The sequence below is a fragment of the Hyalella azteca genome, unplaced genomic scaffold (assembly GCF_000764305.2).
Source record: "Hyalella azteca isolate HAZT.00-mixed unplaced genomic scaffold, Hazt_2.0.2 contig17406, whole genome shotgun sequence".
Classification (NCBI taxonomy): Eukaryota; Metazoa; Arthropoda; class Malacostraca; order Amphipoda; family Hyalellidae; genus Hyalella; species Hyalella azteca.
Window position 1 is genome coordinate 286,247 of NW_025947190.1, and position 20,409 is coordinate 306,655.

A 20,409-nucleotide genomic window follows, 5' to 3' on the forward strand; every position below is an offset into this window, starting at 1 on the left:
AAGCATACCAAGGCAGACGATGCAAGGGAGCAAGCATACCAAGACAGACGATGCAAAGGAGCAAGCATACCAAGGCAGACGATGCAAAGGAGCAAGCATACCAAGGCAGACGATGCAAAGGAGCAAGCATACCAAAGCAGACGATGCAAAGGAGCAAGCATACCAAGGCAGACGATGCAAGGGAGTAAGCATACCAAGGCGCGTTGCATGTGCAGTAAGCATACCAGAGCAGACAATGTGTTGAATCTTGAATTGCTATGCAGGATCTACCCGAGCTCAGTTCTCAATTTCGGTGTTCGCAACGAATTAAACTCTTAGAATAGAAGTGTCGGCGTTGAAGAAATAGGCCCATGGCCTGTTTCTTGATCTCTTATCATTTCTCGTACGATCTCGTGTCTTCCCGGCATCATGATAGTATAACGAAACTCTTGCTTGATCTGACTCCAAAAAATCTCAATATATTAGTCAGCCGTCAAGGAGACAAAACTGATTTACAAGAATTACTTCATTTATTTCACTCAGATCTTCAAGCTACATAAAAGTTGATCATCGAATTAATTATCGTCGCTTTCAATGTTATATTTCGCCATCGTGAAAATATATTTCGATTCGATAGATGAGCTACTGGCGGTAAATAAGCTACGAAAACGCGTTGCACTCGAAAATTAAGAACTCACAAACAAACATATGACGAACAAAGTAGTGTCTAACATAAATTAGACTCCTTAAACTGTAAAATTACAACGAAATGAAATCTCACATACTCCCACCAAATTATGAACTTATCATGGATAATATATATCTAAATAGTAATTTTATTAAATAATCTTGTTTGGAACCAACGCCGTCCAAATCTTGACCTCTTACCTTTTCCTTTGTTTGGATCTCCACCCCCGTTGGCTGTTTGCTATTGTCCGGTTAAAAAGTCTAATTCAGTTATGGAAAACACCTCTCCGTCTTCTGATCTTCGTTTCGGAAGACGTTTCATCTCTACGTTTGCTTTTCCTTTCCCGTATTTTGTACATTCAACACAATGATGGAGTGCGGACGAGATTGATCTTCTTGCTTAGGTTATCCGAAATCTTGTCAGCAACTTTTCCATGAGAAACAGTGTTCATGGGTGACAATACTTTAGATGACATTCCCTTATTATTTCTCGTACGATCTCGTGTCTTCCCGGCATCATGATAGTATAACGAAATTTCTCTTTGTCGTCGCTGTTATCACCGTCTTGATTCGTAATATACCATCGGGACAATGAAGTTTTCGTCTAAGCCTGAATATATCTATATATAACATATATCCTGAATATATCTAATCAGGTATGGCATGACATTCTTCTTGTCCTTCACGAACTCTATAAATCGCATCTACCAGGCGACCATCTACACGCGTTCAAGAACAGACTAGATAAAGCTATGGAAAAATATATCTTCAGATTTGAAATGCTTAGCATCATATCGAACAAGCTGGAAGTCTAGTAGCTGTTTCAAACTATAGTCAGTCACGAAAAGATCCGGTCAAATGACACGATTTTAGATCTTCTGCGAACAAGGCACGAAAAGGAAAAGAATCGGCGACAGGCCACTTCAGGCCTACTCTTAAACACCGTCATCACTATGTTATGTTACACCGTTCCGTAATAGGAAATATGTGTTAGAGGGAATATTCTTGCTTCAGGTTTCAGCACCGTGTTAGCTTTCGAGACCTTTCGTTCCGATTTGACATCATCTGCTGGTTCGTTGGATCTAAGCATCGATCGTAAAAAATCTCATCAGCCTTCATAATTACTCGCAGTGTTTAATAAACTTTGCGCGTCTTCCATATATTGGGACCATCGCTAGCAAACTGAACTCGTACAGATCTATTCACTGTCAATGATCAATTTCCAGGGTACGGTACATAAGTTACTAGTGATATACAACCGTTTGGCTCCCGCGGAGGGCACTCGTCATAAGGGCGCGGTTCAGCGTGCTAGACGAACTATGTAGGGCCCATGAAGGTTTAAAGAGATTAATGCGCATCAGAACCGCATAAATAGTCATACAAGAGAGCGTTTGGTGTGCTAATTGCACAGTGCTATTCACGGGGCAACTTCCCTGAAGCATCAATTGAAAATCAGCGTTTAATATTTCAGGATCCAGACCCTTGAAGGGTAGGGGAGAAATGGACCAAACTTAAAAATTAACCTTCAAGTTGCACGCATGGCGAGGGAGCGAGACTGTATCGTAGTAATCAGTAGCATTGGATGTGAAAGTAAACGAGCGAGCCACAAGAGGCACCGATGCGGGGGGAGAGTGGCTTCACGGTTGGTTATCTCAGATAATTGATATCGCGATTTAATAAAAAAAATTAATGAAGAACGATTACTTGCACCTACCCAAAAAAAGCTATTTTAACTGTGCACCACTGTCGATTTTGCGATTTTGTTCAAATTAGGCTTGCAAAAATTCCTACATTGGTTAACATATACCGTAATTGTTAAGTATAGCCTGATCATCAGCCACGAACTAACACCGATAAGGTAGAATACAAAAGAAAAAGGTAATGTAATTATATTTTAAAAAATAAAAGTCGATTAACAGGATAGTCAGGAAATCCTATTTACATTCGAACGTGTGCGTAATTCCTAACTTCTTTGATTCACATAACCTTATTACTATTACAATTTTTTTCCCCCTTCATTTCATTAGTTCATTCTTTGAAGTTGAGCAATCACCATTCGCAACTTTTTGCCTTTAGTTAACAAGGCATAAACTTGCACAATTCCTCAACCTTCCAGAGTGTTAGATTTGCAACTAAATCCATGGTAGATATCCTATCATTTTCAGGTACATCAATAAAAAATCGAATTGAAGAACTGTGATAAAAACCTACGATTTTAGGAAGAGGGGGACATTTCTAGGCCTAAAGGTTCGAAAAAACGTGGATCAAAGCAATGCGAAATTTTTGTTTTTATGTAAAAGATGCTACAATGAAAACGACAAATCGGATTATCACAATGACATAAGCGAAATATTGAACTTCATGCCGTTTGTACAGAAAAATAGAAAGGAGGAGCTGGTCAAAGATCTAAAATCTGAGTTCAGACAGGTGAGGGAATTTTCTTGGGTTTTTTTAATAGACAACAATATCAACTCAAAGCCAAGCCCGCGGCACTCCAGTCTAAAAGGAACATTTAAGCACCAGACACGAACACACCACAACACATCTACCTACAGCACAAAAACGATCAACATTTAAAATGTTTGCAAACAAGTCGAGAAAAGGAGGAACAAGAATTCCGATTTCAGATCGTCAACTAAGGCCCGTTCGCGAACGCGTAAAAGAAAAGTGACTGAGAAAAATTTAATATTTTTTGCAGAATACAAGACCAACATTATTAATTTTCTTTCCCCGGGAGCCATGCTGAGGCCTTGGCAGGCTCAAGAATCGTCTTCAGAAATTAGAAGGTAATTTCTTCGTCCTCTAATAGACGAGTCAGGTTCATGTCCCCAATTTGGTCCAACTGAAATTAAAGGTATAAGTTAAATGTTGAGAAAATACTATCAGGATTCATAGGAAAATCAAACTAATGTAAAAGGTAAAAGTAGCACATTTATGATCATTACAGTGTTCTATACACAATGCAGAATGAAACAGCCTCCTTGATCACGATGAGAATCTTACACACAACACTGATATGCTCTTGAAACAAAGTTTCAAAAAATTCATAAGCATAATTAATTAAAAAATTAACTGGAAAAATAGAATGAAATTTACAAAAAAAAATACTAAAACGTTTCATGGACAGCCTCCACTAAGTCATAATGCGCAACTGGCACACACAAAAAAAAAATACTCGTCAGTCAGAAACAGAAACTTAATGGGTCCGTTTACTAAGGGGTACGAATTAACTCACCAGGCTGTCCTCGCGATGAAGCTCCAGCAGCCACTGCAGGAGACCAAGCAGGTGTCGCTTGCACGACACTCGCACCTGCGACACACAAACATCACGAGTACACATCACAGTAAGCACCGAGACTGGCTGCACTGATTATAGAGCGTTTATGAGCCAACACTGCGCTTTACTAGATGGTATACAAAAATTCTCTATTAACTCAACACACTCCTGTATGAGATGAGCGTCAGAATTTGTATTCGCTTCTGGAGCAGTTGATTGACCATCGGTTTAATGAGCGGAGAAATATTAGAAAATTGTAAACTCATATTACGCGCAGTGGAAATTTCCATACATTACTGTCAATACAGTGCCTAATAGCTTATTTTCCCGCAAGACCGTTGAACTAACCTTTTCTCTATCAATCAGTATATATTTATGCCAGATATTTAACAATCTTTTTCCTCTCCATATATATTTTAGATTAGAAAACGATCAACCACCAGGCTACCACCAACAGCTTCCATGAAAGCTTTCGTGTCAAAGAATTTTTAGACAATCGGCTTGAAACATTCGGCTGTACGCTACAGGTCGATTTGTGTGTTATACATGGGCTCATGGAAGAGCAACTGTAAGATGACAACCTTATAACCGCCTATGTCGTTATGATAGCTATTATATGTCGTTGTGATGGCCATAATATGTCGTGATAGTAAGCTCAAAGTGTACGTATACTGGCCGAAATAACAAGTTTAGCCAGTCTATACATAAGATTTTACACCCATCTGTGAGTTAGAATTAGATTCTGGGTGAAAACCACCCTTAAAATAGTTTTAACTTGAAAATGAAGTTCTTGAAGTGCAATGAACGTAATGTATGATACAAAAATAATGAATAATTTAATTTGATAGGCAGCAATATATAATAAATATCTTAATTTTCTTTTTGATAATGAGTCATTCAACTGAAAAATTACCTCACTAGATTTTCAACCTACACAGCTAACAACTAAATCTACCCTATTAAATAGAATAGGCCGTATTTACAGCATGAGTTTAATGTATAATGGAATCTCTAATTAGAGTGCAGTGGACATTTGCATATGTTCGAGTTGAATTTTTACGAGCTATCAATGAGTATTTCGAGGAAAAAATCAAGACAAAGAGTACCTGGCCGCTGCGAAAGAGCGTCACGCACGACGTCTTGATGCTGAGAAGTCGTAGGCACGAAGCAGGCAGGTGCGTCATTTGTGCAATTATTTTGCCTACAAGACAGTGGAAGAGATCACGCTCGCTGCCCGTCACTTGCGCTTCGTCCGATTCCGAAAAAATGCTGCAGGTAAACAAATAATTATTTTCCATAAATAGTTAAATTTTTGTCACTCCCATGAATGCTAAAAAAAGGTAGATCAGTTGAATAACTGCGTTATTGATTAGTATTACATTTAAGAATGAAAAATTAAGAAAAAATATTATCTAAAATTCCTAATAAATTTTCAAATGGTAATGAGTCAATAATAGTAATTCAAAACGGGTAATCTGAGCTAGATACTGCCACGAAAATGGTCGAAATCAATTGGAATCATGGACGTGAAATGACAACACATTCGAATGTAAATGCTCAATCATAGTATTGTGAGCACTATGGATGAAATTTACATCGTACCACGTGGCGATTTTCTTCATGGTGTCAGCGGGCATTTCCAAACTGACGAAGCTCTCATCCCGGACCTTGGAGGACGAGGGGTAGCGCCGGTGGTGCTGCCAGCCGTCCGCACTCAGTCCCACGATTGCGTAACTCAGCGAAACAGGAACTGAAGCAAGAAACATGTAATAAAGTAACCCCTCAGCACCCTGTTGATGATAGAGTTGATCGCATCACACCTCAATAGGGCGTGTCGGTTCATTTTATTTGCTTGAGTGACACCAGCAACCCACGTAGAAGTGCGAAAATGTTCAACTTCTTACAGCACAATGGGCGCCTCGAAGAATAAATTTACAGCGCAGACTTTGAAACTCACAAATAACTTATGGTTCAGACTTTGACCAGTACAGAAAACTTAAGCACACAGTTTTCGACTACGACATTAACATATCTTCAAGTTCCAAACTTAGTTCAACTAAGACAGTCATGAATCCTAAGATTAATTTTTCATATTCATTTTTCCCTTCGAAATCATTAGCCACTAAAAAATTATTTACGGAAGTCGTAAGTACAAGAGCGTCTTACAGTTGGGATCAGCACACGACTGCTGGTACCAGAGTCCTGAAGCCCACAGCAAGGCAGACGCCTTCAGGCCTTTCTGAGACACGTAGGCGCCAAACGAGTCGGCTAGCCACAGCTCTACTGCCTGATGAATTCTTTCCCGACCTGAAAAATAAATTTATACCAATTTTAAACAAAAATTATAACAATTACAATACGACATTTAAAAAATACTAATTAATATTCTCTGCCATTCTGAAAAATCAGCCATCTCCAGCCTGAAACAAAAATTTATAACAATTTCGAGACAACAATCAAAATAATACTAATTAATATTTCCTAGCTTTCTGAGAAATATGAAATAAGGCACATGTAACCAGTACGGTACCTAGTTAAGTGAAGCATTCAATTCAATTTATTTCTCAGATAGCCGAGTAAATGCCAACGAATGAGACATTTAGATAATTTGAAATTCTCAAAACGCTAGATAGGCAATTCCTTCCACATTGATTAATAGTCATGCGCGCATTGCGCGGAGGAGACGCACCGACATAGAAATATAAAGGATACCAGTTGATGCCGGCAGTGTCGGCGCTGCGATCTTTGAGCTGAGCTTGCACCATGAAACTCTTGTACAGAATACGCCGATTATCGGTCGCTTCTTGTGTCTCTTTCTTCTTTCTCTTTCTTGACGGGCTTCTATCGTGGAAAATTATAAGATTATTCTAATGTTGAATTTCTTTGCTACCTAATCTGCCCAGAAATAGCGCGGTTTTGATGAAAAAAATTATAAGTCATCCAAGAAAAAGTGATACCATCGCATAATTGCTTGTGACCAAATGACTTGGTGAGAAAAATAAGTGTTTAAAGCCGTCTTAAAACAAGTTATCTTATTATTAATTCAATAGTTAGCCTTCCTATAGTATAAGTAGTTGAGCAATTCAACAGCCTTTTAAATCAGTGGTTCCCAAAGTGGGCGATATCGCCCCCGTAGGGGCGGGGTAAAGATTTTGGGGGGCGGTAAGGAAAAAGAGGGCGATAGGGGGGGCGGCAGTCCGAAGTCAATGTCAGAAGTTCGAACGTTTGTTTGACGATTTGTACACAACACGTGCAGCACATGACTCCCAGCGATGGTTCTTTTTCACATAGATCTGTTTTTAGCGCATTTTCTCATTCATGTAAAAAAATACATTATTGTGCTCGCCATGTCCGTCAGTCCGCCCGTCCGTCTGCCTGTCCGTCCGTGACTTCACGTTTTCGTCAACGAGAAAATGCGCTCTCTGTCACACACTGCAGTGAGTACTGAGTTATATATTTTTAACCTCTCCTGGGTTTACGTCTCGGACAAATTAACGGCCGGACTCGCTGCCGGTCTCACGGCCAATTTCTAAATTCAACGATCAAGGAATTTCTCTCAAACTAATGAACTTAACCCGATGAAACTTGGTACATCTATTCATTAGGACTTAACGGTTATGTTTATCTCGTGAAAATTTTTTGAATTTTGCCTTCATTTGTTTTTGCCATAGTTATATGACAATACCGGCCGAAATTCACAGTGATCAAGGAATTTCTTCCAAACTACTGAACAGATTCGAACGGAATTTTGAAATTACAGTTCTAACTACCGAACAATACTGTTTAGCTCGTGAAAATTTTTTTGATTGTGCCTTCGTTCGCGATTTTTTTTTTTATTTCACCTTCATTCGTAATTTAAACAGCAATTTGTGCTTAAATTCGCAGTAATCAAGAAATTTCTTCCAAACTACTGAACAGAGTTGAGCAAAACTTAGTATTTCAATACCTAACCTCAACAACAGTGATGTTTAGCTCCTTACAATTTTTTCGTTTTGTCTTCGTTTGCGAGTTATACCGCTATATGTAAACGGCTCTTGGTTAAACCGGCCGGTAGAAAAGCCAGTCGTTCCTCCTATATCTGTATATACATATATACTAGCGAACGAAAGCATAATAGAAAAATTGTCACGAGCTAAACATCACCGTTGGGAGGTTAGGTATTTATATACAAAGTTTAGTTAAAATCTGCATAGTAGTTTAGAAGAAATTTCTGAATCGCCGCGAATTTAAGCGATAAATTACCCGGCAATACGGTCCGAATATGAGGTAGTGTGAAATCAAGAATGACGGTGAAATGAAAAAACTCGAAAACGAAGGTTAAATCGAAAACTTTTAAAGCTAAAAAATCACCGTTTGGTATATAGGAATGTATATTCAAAATTTCGTTCAAATCTATTCAGTAGTTTGGAAGAAATTCTTGATCACTGCGAATTTGGGCCTATATCGCAATTTAACTCACGAATGAAGGTGAAATTTAAAAAATTTTCAGGAGCTAAACGTAACCGATAGGTTCTGATGAATACGTGTATGTTTCAGTTTTCATTGCGCTGCGTTCATAGCTTGGGAGATATTACTTGATAATTGAATTTGGAGATTGGTCGTGGGACTGGCCACGAGTCCGGCCGTATATTTGCCCGGGACGTCCTAGGTTTCTGGTGCTGAACCGTTAAAACAGCTGAAAAACATATTGGTTCACTAAATGGGTTCTATTTGTTAAATACACATTTGTGTTTAACCTTTATCTTTTAAAATTACAGCGTACTAAATTTTATGAAAGAGGTGTATGTTTTTATATGCGTCTGTAGGGGCGCTTTGAAATTCTCTAGGGAGCCAAAGAGGGCGCCAGCCTGAAAAAGTTTGGGAACCACTGTTTTAAATAGACTGCTTCAAAGTTCATTCAAGTTTGTGTAGTTCACGATTACAGCAAAAACACCAATAAAGATAATGATACTTGAAAGGGAATATATTTCATATACCTACCTCAAGTCCCACTCCCGAGGTAGAGAGTAGCTGATGGTGAGTGACACGGCATCTGTGATGCTCAGGTTGCGCGAGAAGCAGTGCACCGGCAGCAACTCAACTTGAACATTGAAAGGCAGCAGCTCACTAATCTGAAACAAAATCACTTGTTGGAGCAGAATCTCAAGAGACACATTACAAAAGATGACTCGTGTAGGTGAGGCAGAACTGTCTCGTCAGAAAACTTGATAACTATACACTACTGACACATGAAAAAAATCTAATGGTATTCAGTTGGTAGATAATTGGAGCTGCATTAAAACTCATTATCAAGCGTGTGCTAGTAGTTTAAGTCTAGGGCCTGATGTAGGTACTAGTGAGCGGTGCACATATTATTCAGGCTTCGGCATTCCTATTGATAAGTGGGGACATGAATCGATTTCCGTACATTTTAACTTAGTAACATCTGACAAAAATACCTCAACTTACGGACCATAAATGTATTTTAAAATGAAATTAACCCATTAATGCCGAGCGGTTCCATTTGGAACCAGCGGAAAGAAATTGATTCATAATAAAATTGTATGGTCAAATCAATATACTAGTGGATGAAAGCATTCTATGCTAAAAATTGAATTGTATTATGCCATGATTGGTTTATCATCAGTATTGTCCATTATGAATACGTATACTATTACGTATTATCCATTATGAACAACCTTGCTTGATTTACTATCGGAAAAAGTGTTGTTTGAAGAAACGTTATGTTAATGCCGAGCGGTTCCATATGGAACCAAGCTATAATTTTTCACATACAACGAAAAATAAATATATGAACATACTTTTTGCTTATTACCATCACAAATGATAATATTCTCACAAGGAACCGAAAAAAAATCAGAAAATAATTCTCGTCATTAATGGGTTAATTATGGAAAACCTTCAAATAAGTTTCAGGATAAACTTTTCTTGAGAGCCAAAATACTGAGAAACCTTATTGCGCAGTGTCTTCTGGTAGCTGGAGCGTAGATTAGGCACATGCACGTCAAAGCCGGACATGGCGCTCAAGTATGCCAGCTTCCACGTCTTATTCAGCCAAGCTGAGTAAAAAACAATACAAATATACATTTATAACTGGTTGCGTCACATGAGCAAATTATACATTGATAGACAGTTTGCATTACATGGCATCAATTCTAAAATTAGTATTTAAAGTGAATATAGCCAATATGGGTGCTACAGCAATGGATCAATGCTCTTCTGACACTAATTGTTGTTCCCAGTTTGTGATTCAGAGAATAAGTCCTAATTGCGTCCTCTTCATAATGCTGTCTTCGATTTTATTTTCCCTCAAGAAATCAAAACTTCATCAGAATTAATTACAAGCACAGCAAGAAATATGCAAAGAACTAAAGAAAAACTCACTCTTGATTTCGGAGTCCCAAGCCGAGATCTGTTCTTTTGAATACTCAGGGGCTGGAATTTGCTGAAGTGGTCGGTGCGCTACTTTGGGACACTGAGCTTTGAAGGGCGTTGTTCTGTGCCCAGCACCTCCTGCTATTAGATAAATGGCAGTAATTAAAGGAATTTTTCCAAGGTATCAACAAGAATGCAACAAGGTTAAAATAAACAAATCTTGTGAGGAGCCTGGTCTCCACTGAGACCAGGTGTTCAGTTCATTTATCCCATCATCAACTGCGAATACTTTATTGTCTTTAACAGCAGGTTTTTCATTCATAATATAGAATCATAACAAGAATTATTAATTGATGCTTCCTTCAGTTATAATACCCTAACTATTAAAAATTGCACACAAAAGCTAGATTCAGGAGGTGATTAGTGAGGCTTGACTGCAGTACCTCATGACAAAAACGCACAAACAAAATAAAAAGCAAACTTGACCATGCAGATGCGGGGTTGCAAGCCTTGGGCGTTTAGCACTGGACGCATCCACAACGCTGGTGAACAGAACACTTGCTGCTGGCGTGCTCTGAGATATGGTGGCTTCAGGAGCAGGTAACACTGAAGAAGCTTCACCACTAGACAATCGGGCAGCTGCACGATGATAACAAAAAGCAAGCCTCTTACATGGAATATGATCTTTAAAGCTCAAGAAAATAATACAGGAGAAACATCAATTTCAGGCTAAAGACTTACTTGAAACAACACTGCTTGTGATACATAATCACAAGCCTACAACCAAGTTGGCCAGCACTGCATCATATCAGTGAAAATTATTCAGAAAAATTGGTTTTACAGATTAAATGGGGTTTATTCCAACAAAAAATCAGGACATTCCGAACAATGAGAATTTACACAGAAGAGAATAATAAAATTTGCCAAATGAAAACAGCATCACAAGAAGTTTACTATTAAAAATAATATGTTCAAACCTCCAAATCATTTAAACAGAAACTAACAATGTCTGCGGTGGCTGGAGGGTGGAACATAGAGGGAACGTCTAAGGCTGTGGCGGTAGCTGGGCTTCTTAAAAGCAGAGCCAGAGCCTAAAGAAGTATTCCTCACTTGGCCAGGGCTATGAGGAAAAAGTTGAATCATACATAACAAATAGTATATCTTTCACTGAGCAACAATTATTGGGTTAATTGGCTTCACAACTTATGCTCATCTTAGGAAAGCATTATATACATGCTTCTTCATGAAAACTTGAAAGTACAGGGTAACCACATTTAAAGACTTGCAAATGGGCATGCATCATGAGAAATAAAAATCTATATATATATATATACATTAGAAAAAGAATGAGGTCTTTTTAACAACTGCTGATTATATTAAGAAAGCTGTAGATTCACACCAAACTGAAGACATTTTCACTGCATTACACATCAAGAAAAGCATGTCTCAGGAGAAAAACTGTAAGCTTCATTTAAGATGCCTCACCTGACAGGAGTTACTCTCCCACTTGAAGCTGCTGTAGTTCCAGGCGATCTGCGTGCATTTCCCTGATGTAATATAATACACATAGAATACAATTTAGAAAATGTCAGTCTTGCATTTAATGTGAGACCAATTTATCACTTCATTAAAAAATTTGCACGCCACAAAGAAAGGGAAGAAGTATTGGAATTATTAATGTGTTTAGAATGAGTAAGTAAAAATCAATCAAATTATCTTGAAAAATTAGGCCAGAGTAGGATAAAAAGAAATACGTAAGTAAATGCTTTGTTTTCAAGAAATAATAAGCATCATAAAGCATGTATACTAATTATTATTAAATATTTACCTGCAGTGAGGGTTGTAACACTTTAGATGTTGGGGACTTGGAAGAACCTGACTTGCTAAGCCCTCTCAGTGTTTGAGTTGAGGACGTTGGAGGAAGACTTCTCTTCCGAGGAACAGAATCATCATCGGACAGAATTTTCCGTGGAGCAACAACAGGACCAACGTTTGTATCTGGAATCATATTACTTATTAGAGTACCTATTGCTTAAAGTGAATCTAGTGAAAAATCAAGGATTTCTAGCAGTAAGTTAATCAGGTGATTGCATAATCTATAAAAAATAAATTACAGTATGTGCAGTAGAAGCATAGATGTATACAATTTTTTATTTTGACTGAAGTCAAGCATGAAAGTTCTAAATTGCGTTTTTTATTTATAAAAAGCCAGATGAATAAAGCTATGTTTAATAATATTCTTCAGACATAGAGAACAAATTAATTGGATTGCATTCAGCTGCATCATTGCATTTTCAACTTGATTCTATGTCCATCCCTACAAATCAGCATTAGTGACAGCAAATGCAATGCTAATGTATGTACAGTGAGATGTACCTACTGTCCTGTATGAGGGCTGAGATGCTGGGTGTACATTACAATGAAAGAAGGGAATGAGCAGTCCATGTGCAATGGAGGTGTACAAGTAGCCATGGAGTAGTTGATGGTTAGGTGCACACATTAGCGCTAATGGGTTGTCAATGGGAGAAATTTTGGCTTTGATTTAAGAAGCAAAAATGAATAAAGGTGGAAAACAAAATAAATAACTGCATAATAACTTTAAATATGGCAGTGTTTTAGTTCCTCACTTAGGTTGCATGTCAATTTTTCAGATTAAAATGTAACTCAAAAGATGTTTAAAAGGATAGTTTGAGACTTATGATTTCTTAGAAGATACGTACTTATCAGAGCTAAGCTTATTGAAAGAATAATGAAGACAGATTATATATACAACCACTCATAATATATTTTAATACAAATTTAGACACATGACCATTTTATGGCTACATCACTAGGTACCAATGCCTTTTCAAGTAAACTGATGTTCAACTGGGGTTAAACTATTAAACTGAAAAAGATTCCACTTTATGCAACTGACATTTATTGCATGTTATTGTGTATGATCGTAAGTTATGAATGTTCCTACACTCAGATAAGGTATATAATATTTCAAAAATATTTTATTTCTCTTGTATTTTCTATAAAATCCTTTCAATTTTATCATACATTTTGAATACAAATTTTGAAACATACCATATGTAATTGCTGAAAATTTTAAAACATTAACCTGCCTTTAGTTTGGGTAAACTATGAAGTTAACTAGAACTTGTTTTGATTTTGTGTCAACTTGTAGACTAGTTAGAAAGCAGCAGAGCAATCAGATTGTCAGATGATACAGATACAGTGTTTGCTTCACTTGTCTCTCAAGCTTGGAAGTATTGATGGAAATTGGGGTCTATACAGAGAATAGATAAGAAGGAAATTAAGGAATGAACTTAGAACAGCCAAGCAACCAAAGAAGGAAATGTTTGTTCTATTAGCTCACAAGCTTCTAGAATTTCATCTTTATCAGACAATACAATTTACCACATGTCTTGCAGGGCTTCTAGAAGTCATTGAGTGAAGAAAGGAAATATATATCAAAAACTAAAGTTATCAGTTCATACAGCACATGGAAATTGAGATGAATTTAATTTGATTTTTTTCTAACATTTTGGCACTCAATTGTGTTTCACACTATATGCATTTTAGGGCACATAATAGTGATCATGACTCAAATATTGAAATCATTTGATTGTTTGAAGACAAAATCAACTAAGAATTTAAAAGCAATAAAAATGTCATAAAAATTCACCACACACATAATTTCAGAAAAAATATCTTTTTAAGCAAACAACAAGTTTGAACACAGCTTTTCATTTTATCCACTTGATATTTATAGAAAGGTATGTGTGCATGTTATTACTTCCCACTGCTTTGTCTATTAGGTACCTACTTCCTGAATTTGTTTTCAATATCTGCTCTGTCAAATTTGGTTGTGTTAATCAATTGACCTTACATTCTAGGATTTTCAAAAAAGTAGAGCAAAAGCAAAATGCTCTATGAAACTATGGTCGATTTTTATGGCATTCTCCATTTTAAATTCTCATTAAATATGATCTAAAGAGACAAAAAAGGAAAATATTTTTCTTCACTCACGGTGAGCACATTATTCACATATTGACTTACCTCTGATGGGGGTGCTCACATATGGACCAGATGGTGCAGATGCTGTCCTAGCTCTGGCCTTTGGCTGTGACTTCTTAGTTCCCATGCTTGTCCCCTTTGTTTTAGAGAAGGCACTGGATCTTATATTTTTCTTTGGAGGCATAATTTTACTAGAATTCCAAGTTTCTTGTGTACTGATAAAATCAAAGTATGTGTCTCTAACAATTCTACAATTTACTTTAAATAATTTGCACAAGTTGCAGTTTATTCTAAGAAAACTATTGCTTCTATCAACAATGCATTGATAGATTTATTAATGACTTGAAATCTGATTTTAGAAACTTTCATTAGTTTGAAACATAGTGTCAAACAATACACTTTGGTCAAAAAAATATAATAAATCCTAAAAAACTTTCATTTCAATTGATTACCTATTAACACACGATTTCAATTATGCAAATATAATTTTGCTTGCTTTATAAAAATAACTAGCAATGCAAGCCTAAAAATTTTTGCACAGTATATGCTGTAGTGAAAGGCTCAGATTTTTTTTATTCAATTTCAAGTCCACTTATTCAAAAGCTACCAAATATAATACCATCAAACGGGGTAAAAAGGGACAGTTTTGAGCATTTTTTGTTAACAACTTCTTACAATGAAACATTTCAGAAACAAATTTAGGCTCATTTTATAGCCCTTTGCGAGGGCGATCCAATGGCATATTCAAAAAAATTCCATATGCTATTCGTAAGGTGCCAGACAGAAAATAAAACCAGCCCAATTTACCCCTGTGAACGGGGTAATCCGGGACACTTGCAATAAAAGTTAATTTTAAAACGTTTGAATCATGCAGAGTGTACTCATCCATTACTAAGAGTACTCTGAAGTCCTCCTCTTTCATTGTAGATGATGTAGATGTAAAATGAATGACATTTTCTGTGATTTTTACTTGTTTTTCCTTTATTGATATTATATTACCATATTCATTAATTACTTTATTATTAATGTGGTACCGTCAACCGGGGCTACTCGGGACAGGCGGGGCTACTTGGGACAGGCCTATGACACGGCGTAAAACTGTTGTAGTAGCGAAACTAATTGGAATATCGCAAAACTAAAAATAGTAGTTAATGATCACGCGAAGTTAATGATCACGCAAAGTTAATGATCACGCGAAGTTAATGACCACGCAAAGTTAATGATCACGTGAAGTTAATGACCACGCAAAGTTAATGACCACGCAAAGTTAATGATCAGGTGAAGTTAATGACCACGCGAAGTTAATGATCATGGGAAGTCCCAATTAAAATGATGTGAAATTAGGAGCCTTCCTGTAAGCTTACAGATACAAAAAAAAATGTTATAAGGCTGCTGATATGAAGCTTGCAATGGACAAGGTTGTTGTAAATGCTCAATGGCATGTTCATGGATACGGTAATATCACATCAATAATACGGTAATTAATGTATATGGCAATATCATATCAATAAAGGAAAAACAAGTAAAAATCACAGAAAATGTCATTTATTCTATCTCTACATCATCTACAATGAAAGAGGAGGACTTCAGAGTACTGTTAGTAATGGATGAGTACGCTCTGCATGCTTCAAATGTTTTGAAATGAAGTTTTATTCCCGTTGTCCCGAGTAGCCCCAACCGACGGGGCTACTCGGGACAATCTCTATTTTGTGTCTGGCACCTTATGAATAGCATATGGAATTTTTTTGACAACGCCATTCGATAGCCCTGCCAATCAGCTATAAAATGAGACTAAACTTGTTCATGAAATGTTTCATCCTAAGAAGTTATTAACTGTTATTTAAAACTAATCGTTCAAATCTGTCCCGAGTAGCCCCGGTTGACGGTACATATTACTGTATCCATGGACATGCCATTGAGCATCGACAACGACCTTGTCCACTGCAAGCTTCATATCAGCAGCCATGTAGCATTTCTTCTGTGTCTGTAAGCTTACAGCATGGTTTGTAATTTCGCACAATTTTAATCAAGTCAAGTGATTTCACTATAACAAAAAAAATCATGAAAAACATACCTAAAACAGAAACTAATGTTTTAGTGACAACCATCATATGTTTTGGAGAAATAAATCATAGTTTAGGTCAATTACTTTTCATTCTATGATGCCCGGTGCACAATTCTATATATAGCATTCTATGTAGGTACAATTTTGTGATGCCCAATGATGCACTAATTTTTCGATAAGTGAATTTTTTTTGCTGAGCGAGGTAACTGTAATCAAAATTCTTTGTTGTCCATAAATTTTTTTTTTTTAACGGGAGCCTTTGCTAACTGAGGTTCTACGGTAAATGCATTTTTAAGGGTGTCCCTAATTACCCCGAGGGGAGTCCGTTTTTACCCCGTTGCGCGGAAATGGATGCCATTTTTTTTTTGAATGAGATAGGCGAATTCCATCAATTACGTTTTCAAGCCGACACCTGGATACAACTTTTGTGCATGCAAAATTTTTTATTACAGCAAATATTTTTTTGGCTCCAGACCTCAGCAGAAGTACTTTTCCAAAATCACACTTTTCACACTTTTTTTCAGTGATTTTTTAGAGATAGTAAATAATTTATTTCTTGACTAGCTTTATACATAATATTAGTAAAAATGTTGAAGTTTACACCACTATTTTTAGTTTTGCAATATTTTGATTAGTTTAGCTACTACAACATTTCTATGAAATGTGTGTAACCGGAAACACCACCGTGAAGTTGAAATAGTTAAGGGTAGCGTGTCGACTTGATGGTGACTTGCGTATTGGTTTCAACACAAGGGCTAAAGAGTCGCTCTTTGGTCCGGCTCTAAATTCCCTTGCATTGGAGAGAAGAGGAATAAACAAGAGAAACTTTTCATAATATATTGGTTATCTTCGAGCAATACACAATTCCTCTGTACAAGGCACACAATATATAATAGGTCCTGAAGCTCTGGGAATTAGGGTCTCAGCCTCAGGGATACAACGTCGAGGAATCCTAATAAACTACTGAGGACCACAGAAGCGGGCAGCAAGGATACAGGTACGAGCCGCACCCCAAAACTGACAACCTTACAGGAGTGGACAGCAAGGATACGGTTACGAGCCGCACCACAAAACTGACAACCTTACAGGAGTGGACAGCAAGGATACGGGTGCAAGCCGCACCACAAAACTGACAACCTTGCAGGAGTGGCAGTAAGGATATGGGTACGAGCCGCACCACAAAACTGACAACCTTACAGGAGTGGACAGCAAGGATATGGATATGAGCCGCACCACAATGCCGACAGCCAATGCAATGATCAGGGGTTTGAGCCCTAATGCAGTACCCAGAACACAGAACCAGGGAGGCAGTTACGCCTCAAAAGCCCAACTATTGAAGGGTATGAGCCTAAAATAAGCAGCTGACAATTTACTCAAGCACAGAGGTTATTAGCCTCTACCTCAAGGGTGCAAATTGAATGGCTGTTAACAGCCCAACGCAGCCAAAACCTGGAACTATCCAAGAACTCCACCTATGCCATTATTAGTCCATTAGTGGAACTCATTAAGAGTTATGCCCAAAACTGCGGAGTTTATTCTTGGAAGCCCAAATTTGGCCCTGCCTATTTTGAGTCGTACATGGGACGCACGTCCCGATTTACCCTGCCCGTCCCTTTTTACCCCATTTGACAGTATATCTATAACTGGAGGGCTGTCTCTTATACACATCTAGATGTGTATAAGAGACAGAGGGTATTGAGTCCTTCTATAATCTGTGGCCAGTGCAGGAGGGCAGAGAGTCCTTCTATAATCTGTGGCCAGTGCAGGAGGGCAGAGAGTCCTTCTATAATCTGTGGCCAGTGCAGGAGGACAGAGAGCCCTCCCCATCACTGCAGTATTGGAGAGCCTCAGCTTCAATTGTTTGCATGGATTGTATAACTTTATAACACGCTGCTTACCGTGAGTCCTTCCTTATTAATCACTGCAGCGTACGTGTTAATCTCCATTCATCGAGGTTAAGACTTAGTTTATTTATTTAACAACGAGTCTAGTCTACTACTAGAGATATTCTTTCCCATACTAACAGAAAACATGCCGATGATTGTCGAGAGAGCGTGACTATATACCCCCTTTACATTTCCTTCACTCCTGGAATCAAATTTTTCCACTAGATGATATAACCCTTTGAGGTTGGTTCAGTAACCGTCTCTAGGGTTTGGGCGGGTTGATCACATCAATACGACCGGCATGTCACGCGGTACCCGATATGTTATCCCGGCAGTGGCGCCACTAAAAGCGCTGGTGCGGGAGCGACACGGCGACTGGGAGCGGCGACTGGCCGGGCCGCTGTCGCTGCGGTGCGCGGAGGTCACCGGAGACACCGAGGCTGACGACTACGACGTCCTCTCCGACTCGCAGGTACCGACGATGCTACCTGATCATCGTGGGTAAGGTCGATCTAATCGCTGAGAGAGTTACACTGGTTGAAAATGGGAGAAATTATGATTAGGATGATTCGTGGTGAGGAAATTGGCTGAGCCGCTAATAAAATGCGTGCAACAGCTGAAAAAACTATGATAAACCTTGATTGAGTTTATGAAACTCTCAACAGTGCCTAATTTTGGCCATCAATAATCAATTTATTTATCTCGTATGTAAAAATGAAACATCTCGGTGCAGTTCAATCAATATCTGTATTTTTTTCAAAGAGGAGATCATTCAACTTGTTATTGTTGATATACAGCTGATCCTGACCACGCCTGAGAAGCTGGACTCGCTGACACGGCGATGGCGGGACAGACGGGCTCCTCTGCTGCACGCCATCTCCCTCCTCCTCATCGACGAGGTCATCAATTCTCGCTAGCTCGGTGTTGATTCTCGCTAGCTCAGTGTTGATTCTCGCTAGCTCAGTGTTGATTCTCGCTAGCTCGGTGTTGATTCTCGCTAGCTCGGTGTTGATTCTCGCTAGCTCGGTGTTGATTCTCGCTAGCTCGGTGTTGATTCTTGCTAGCTCAGTGTTAATTAGCTTGTCTTCCTGAAGTAGCATCACATTTTACTAGCCGTCTCGTAGAGTAAACTGGGGTGTCCGTTAATGTAATTTGATAGGTGATCGTATGGTGGAGGATGCAATACAAAAGAAACTGGGAAGTCGTCACTCAACGTGCTCCTGATGCAGCACTATTAACTATATACATCTTAGAAGATCGCCAGGCAGGATTTCTTCTCTAATAAGCTCACTGAGAAATGAAAACTCTAGATAAAACTTGACCAAAATCTCGTAACAAATTAACGGAATGAGTGTTTTTTCTTCCGTATATCTCCCGCGGACGTAATAACCTGACACGGTTAATATCAGGTGCACGTGCTGAACGACAGCGAACGCGGCCCCACTCTGGAGGCGGTCGTGTCGCGCCTCAAGACCATCCGAGCCACATCCTCCTCATCCAACGACATCCCTGCTCCTGGTATTGTTACACCAGTGCCATAAACTAACATCATTTCTCTACTGGCTATAGAATTTGTGTTTATCAGTGACGGCAAATAATATTTAGTTGTTGAAAACTATTTGACGTTCGCGAGCAGCAGTGTCCATAATCTGTGCCCTCATGGCCGGAATACTTTCCATGAAAAAAAAACCTTCTGAATCTCATTTGAACTGCGTATTACCTATGTATCCAATCTTATTTTTATAGACAATTGCCTGTTAGATCATTTAATTCATGGTAGTATAGTAATGACACTCGTGAACCGTTCATTCTCTTCATCTTCAAGCTCAAGGCGCTTTGCGATCTTTTGATCCATATCTATAGTTTTCTTGATCTCTCTTCTCTCCCCGGCGAGACAGAGAGCCAAGTTAGTTAATGCACGCATAACACGCTTTAACTCTCGCCCTACAAGAAATTAAAAAGTCCTCTTCACATGAGAAGCGAATACACTTCAAGCTAGTAACACGCTTTGGCTTTACCCATTTCACAGTACAAGACGGCACATCAGAAGCAGGCAACTCGCCAGCCGTGCCCCATGAGAGGCCAGCAGCAAGCCTGCGCATCCTGGCCGTGTCAGCGACGGTGCCCAACGCGGA

The 20,409-nt window shown here is 38.4% G+C and overlaps 1 protein-coding gene across 2 annotated transcripts; it reads right to left on the bottom strand.

The window, feature by feature from the left end:
- Positions 1–2,539: 2,539 nt before the first annotated feature.
- LOC108682709 lies at positions 2,540–14,680 on the bottom strand. 2 transcript variants are annotated; one of them, XM_018171937.2, is made up of 14 exons: positions 14,366–14,680; positions 12,147–12,316; positions 11,804–11,865; positions 11,323–11,438; positions 10,805–10,957; positions 10,328–10,456; positions 9,896–10,002; positions 8,924–9,054; positions 6,633–6,784; positions 6,110–6,250; positions 5,546–5,693; positions 5,050–5,212; positions 3,902–3,976; positions 2,540–3,508 (listed from the first exon to the last, which is right to left on the bottom strand). In XM_018171937.2, exons 1-14 carry the CDS (start codon positions 14,505–14,507, stop codon positions 3,446–3,448), a joined length of 1,752 nt encoding a protein of 583 aa, XP_018027426.1. In that variant the 5' UTR covers positions 14,508–14,680; the 3' UTR covers positions 2,540–3,445. The 2 variants fall into 2 exon arrangements, with proteins under 2 accessions (XP_018027426.1, XP_018027425.1); XM_018171936.2 differs by having other exon boundaries at positions 10,328–10,459.
- Positions 14,681–20,409: the final 5,729 nt, after the last annotated feature.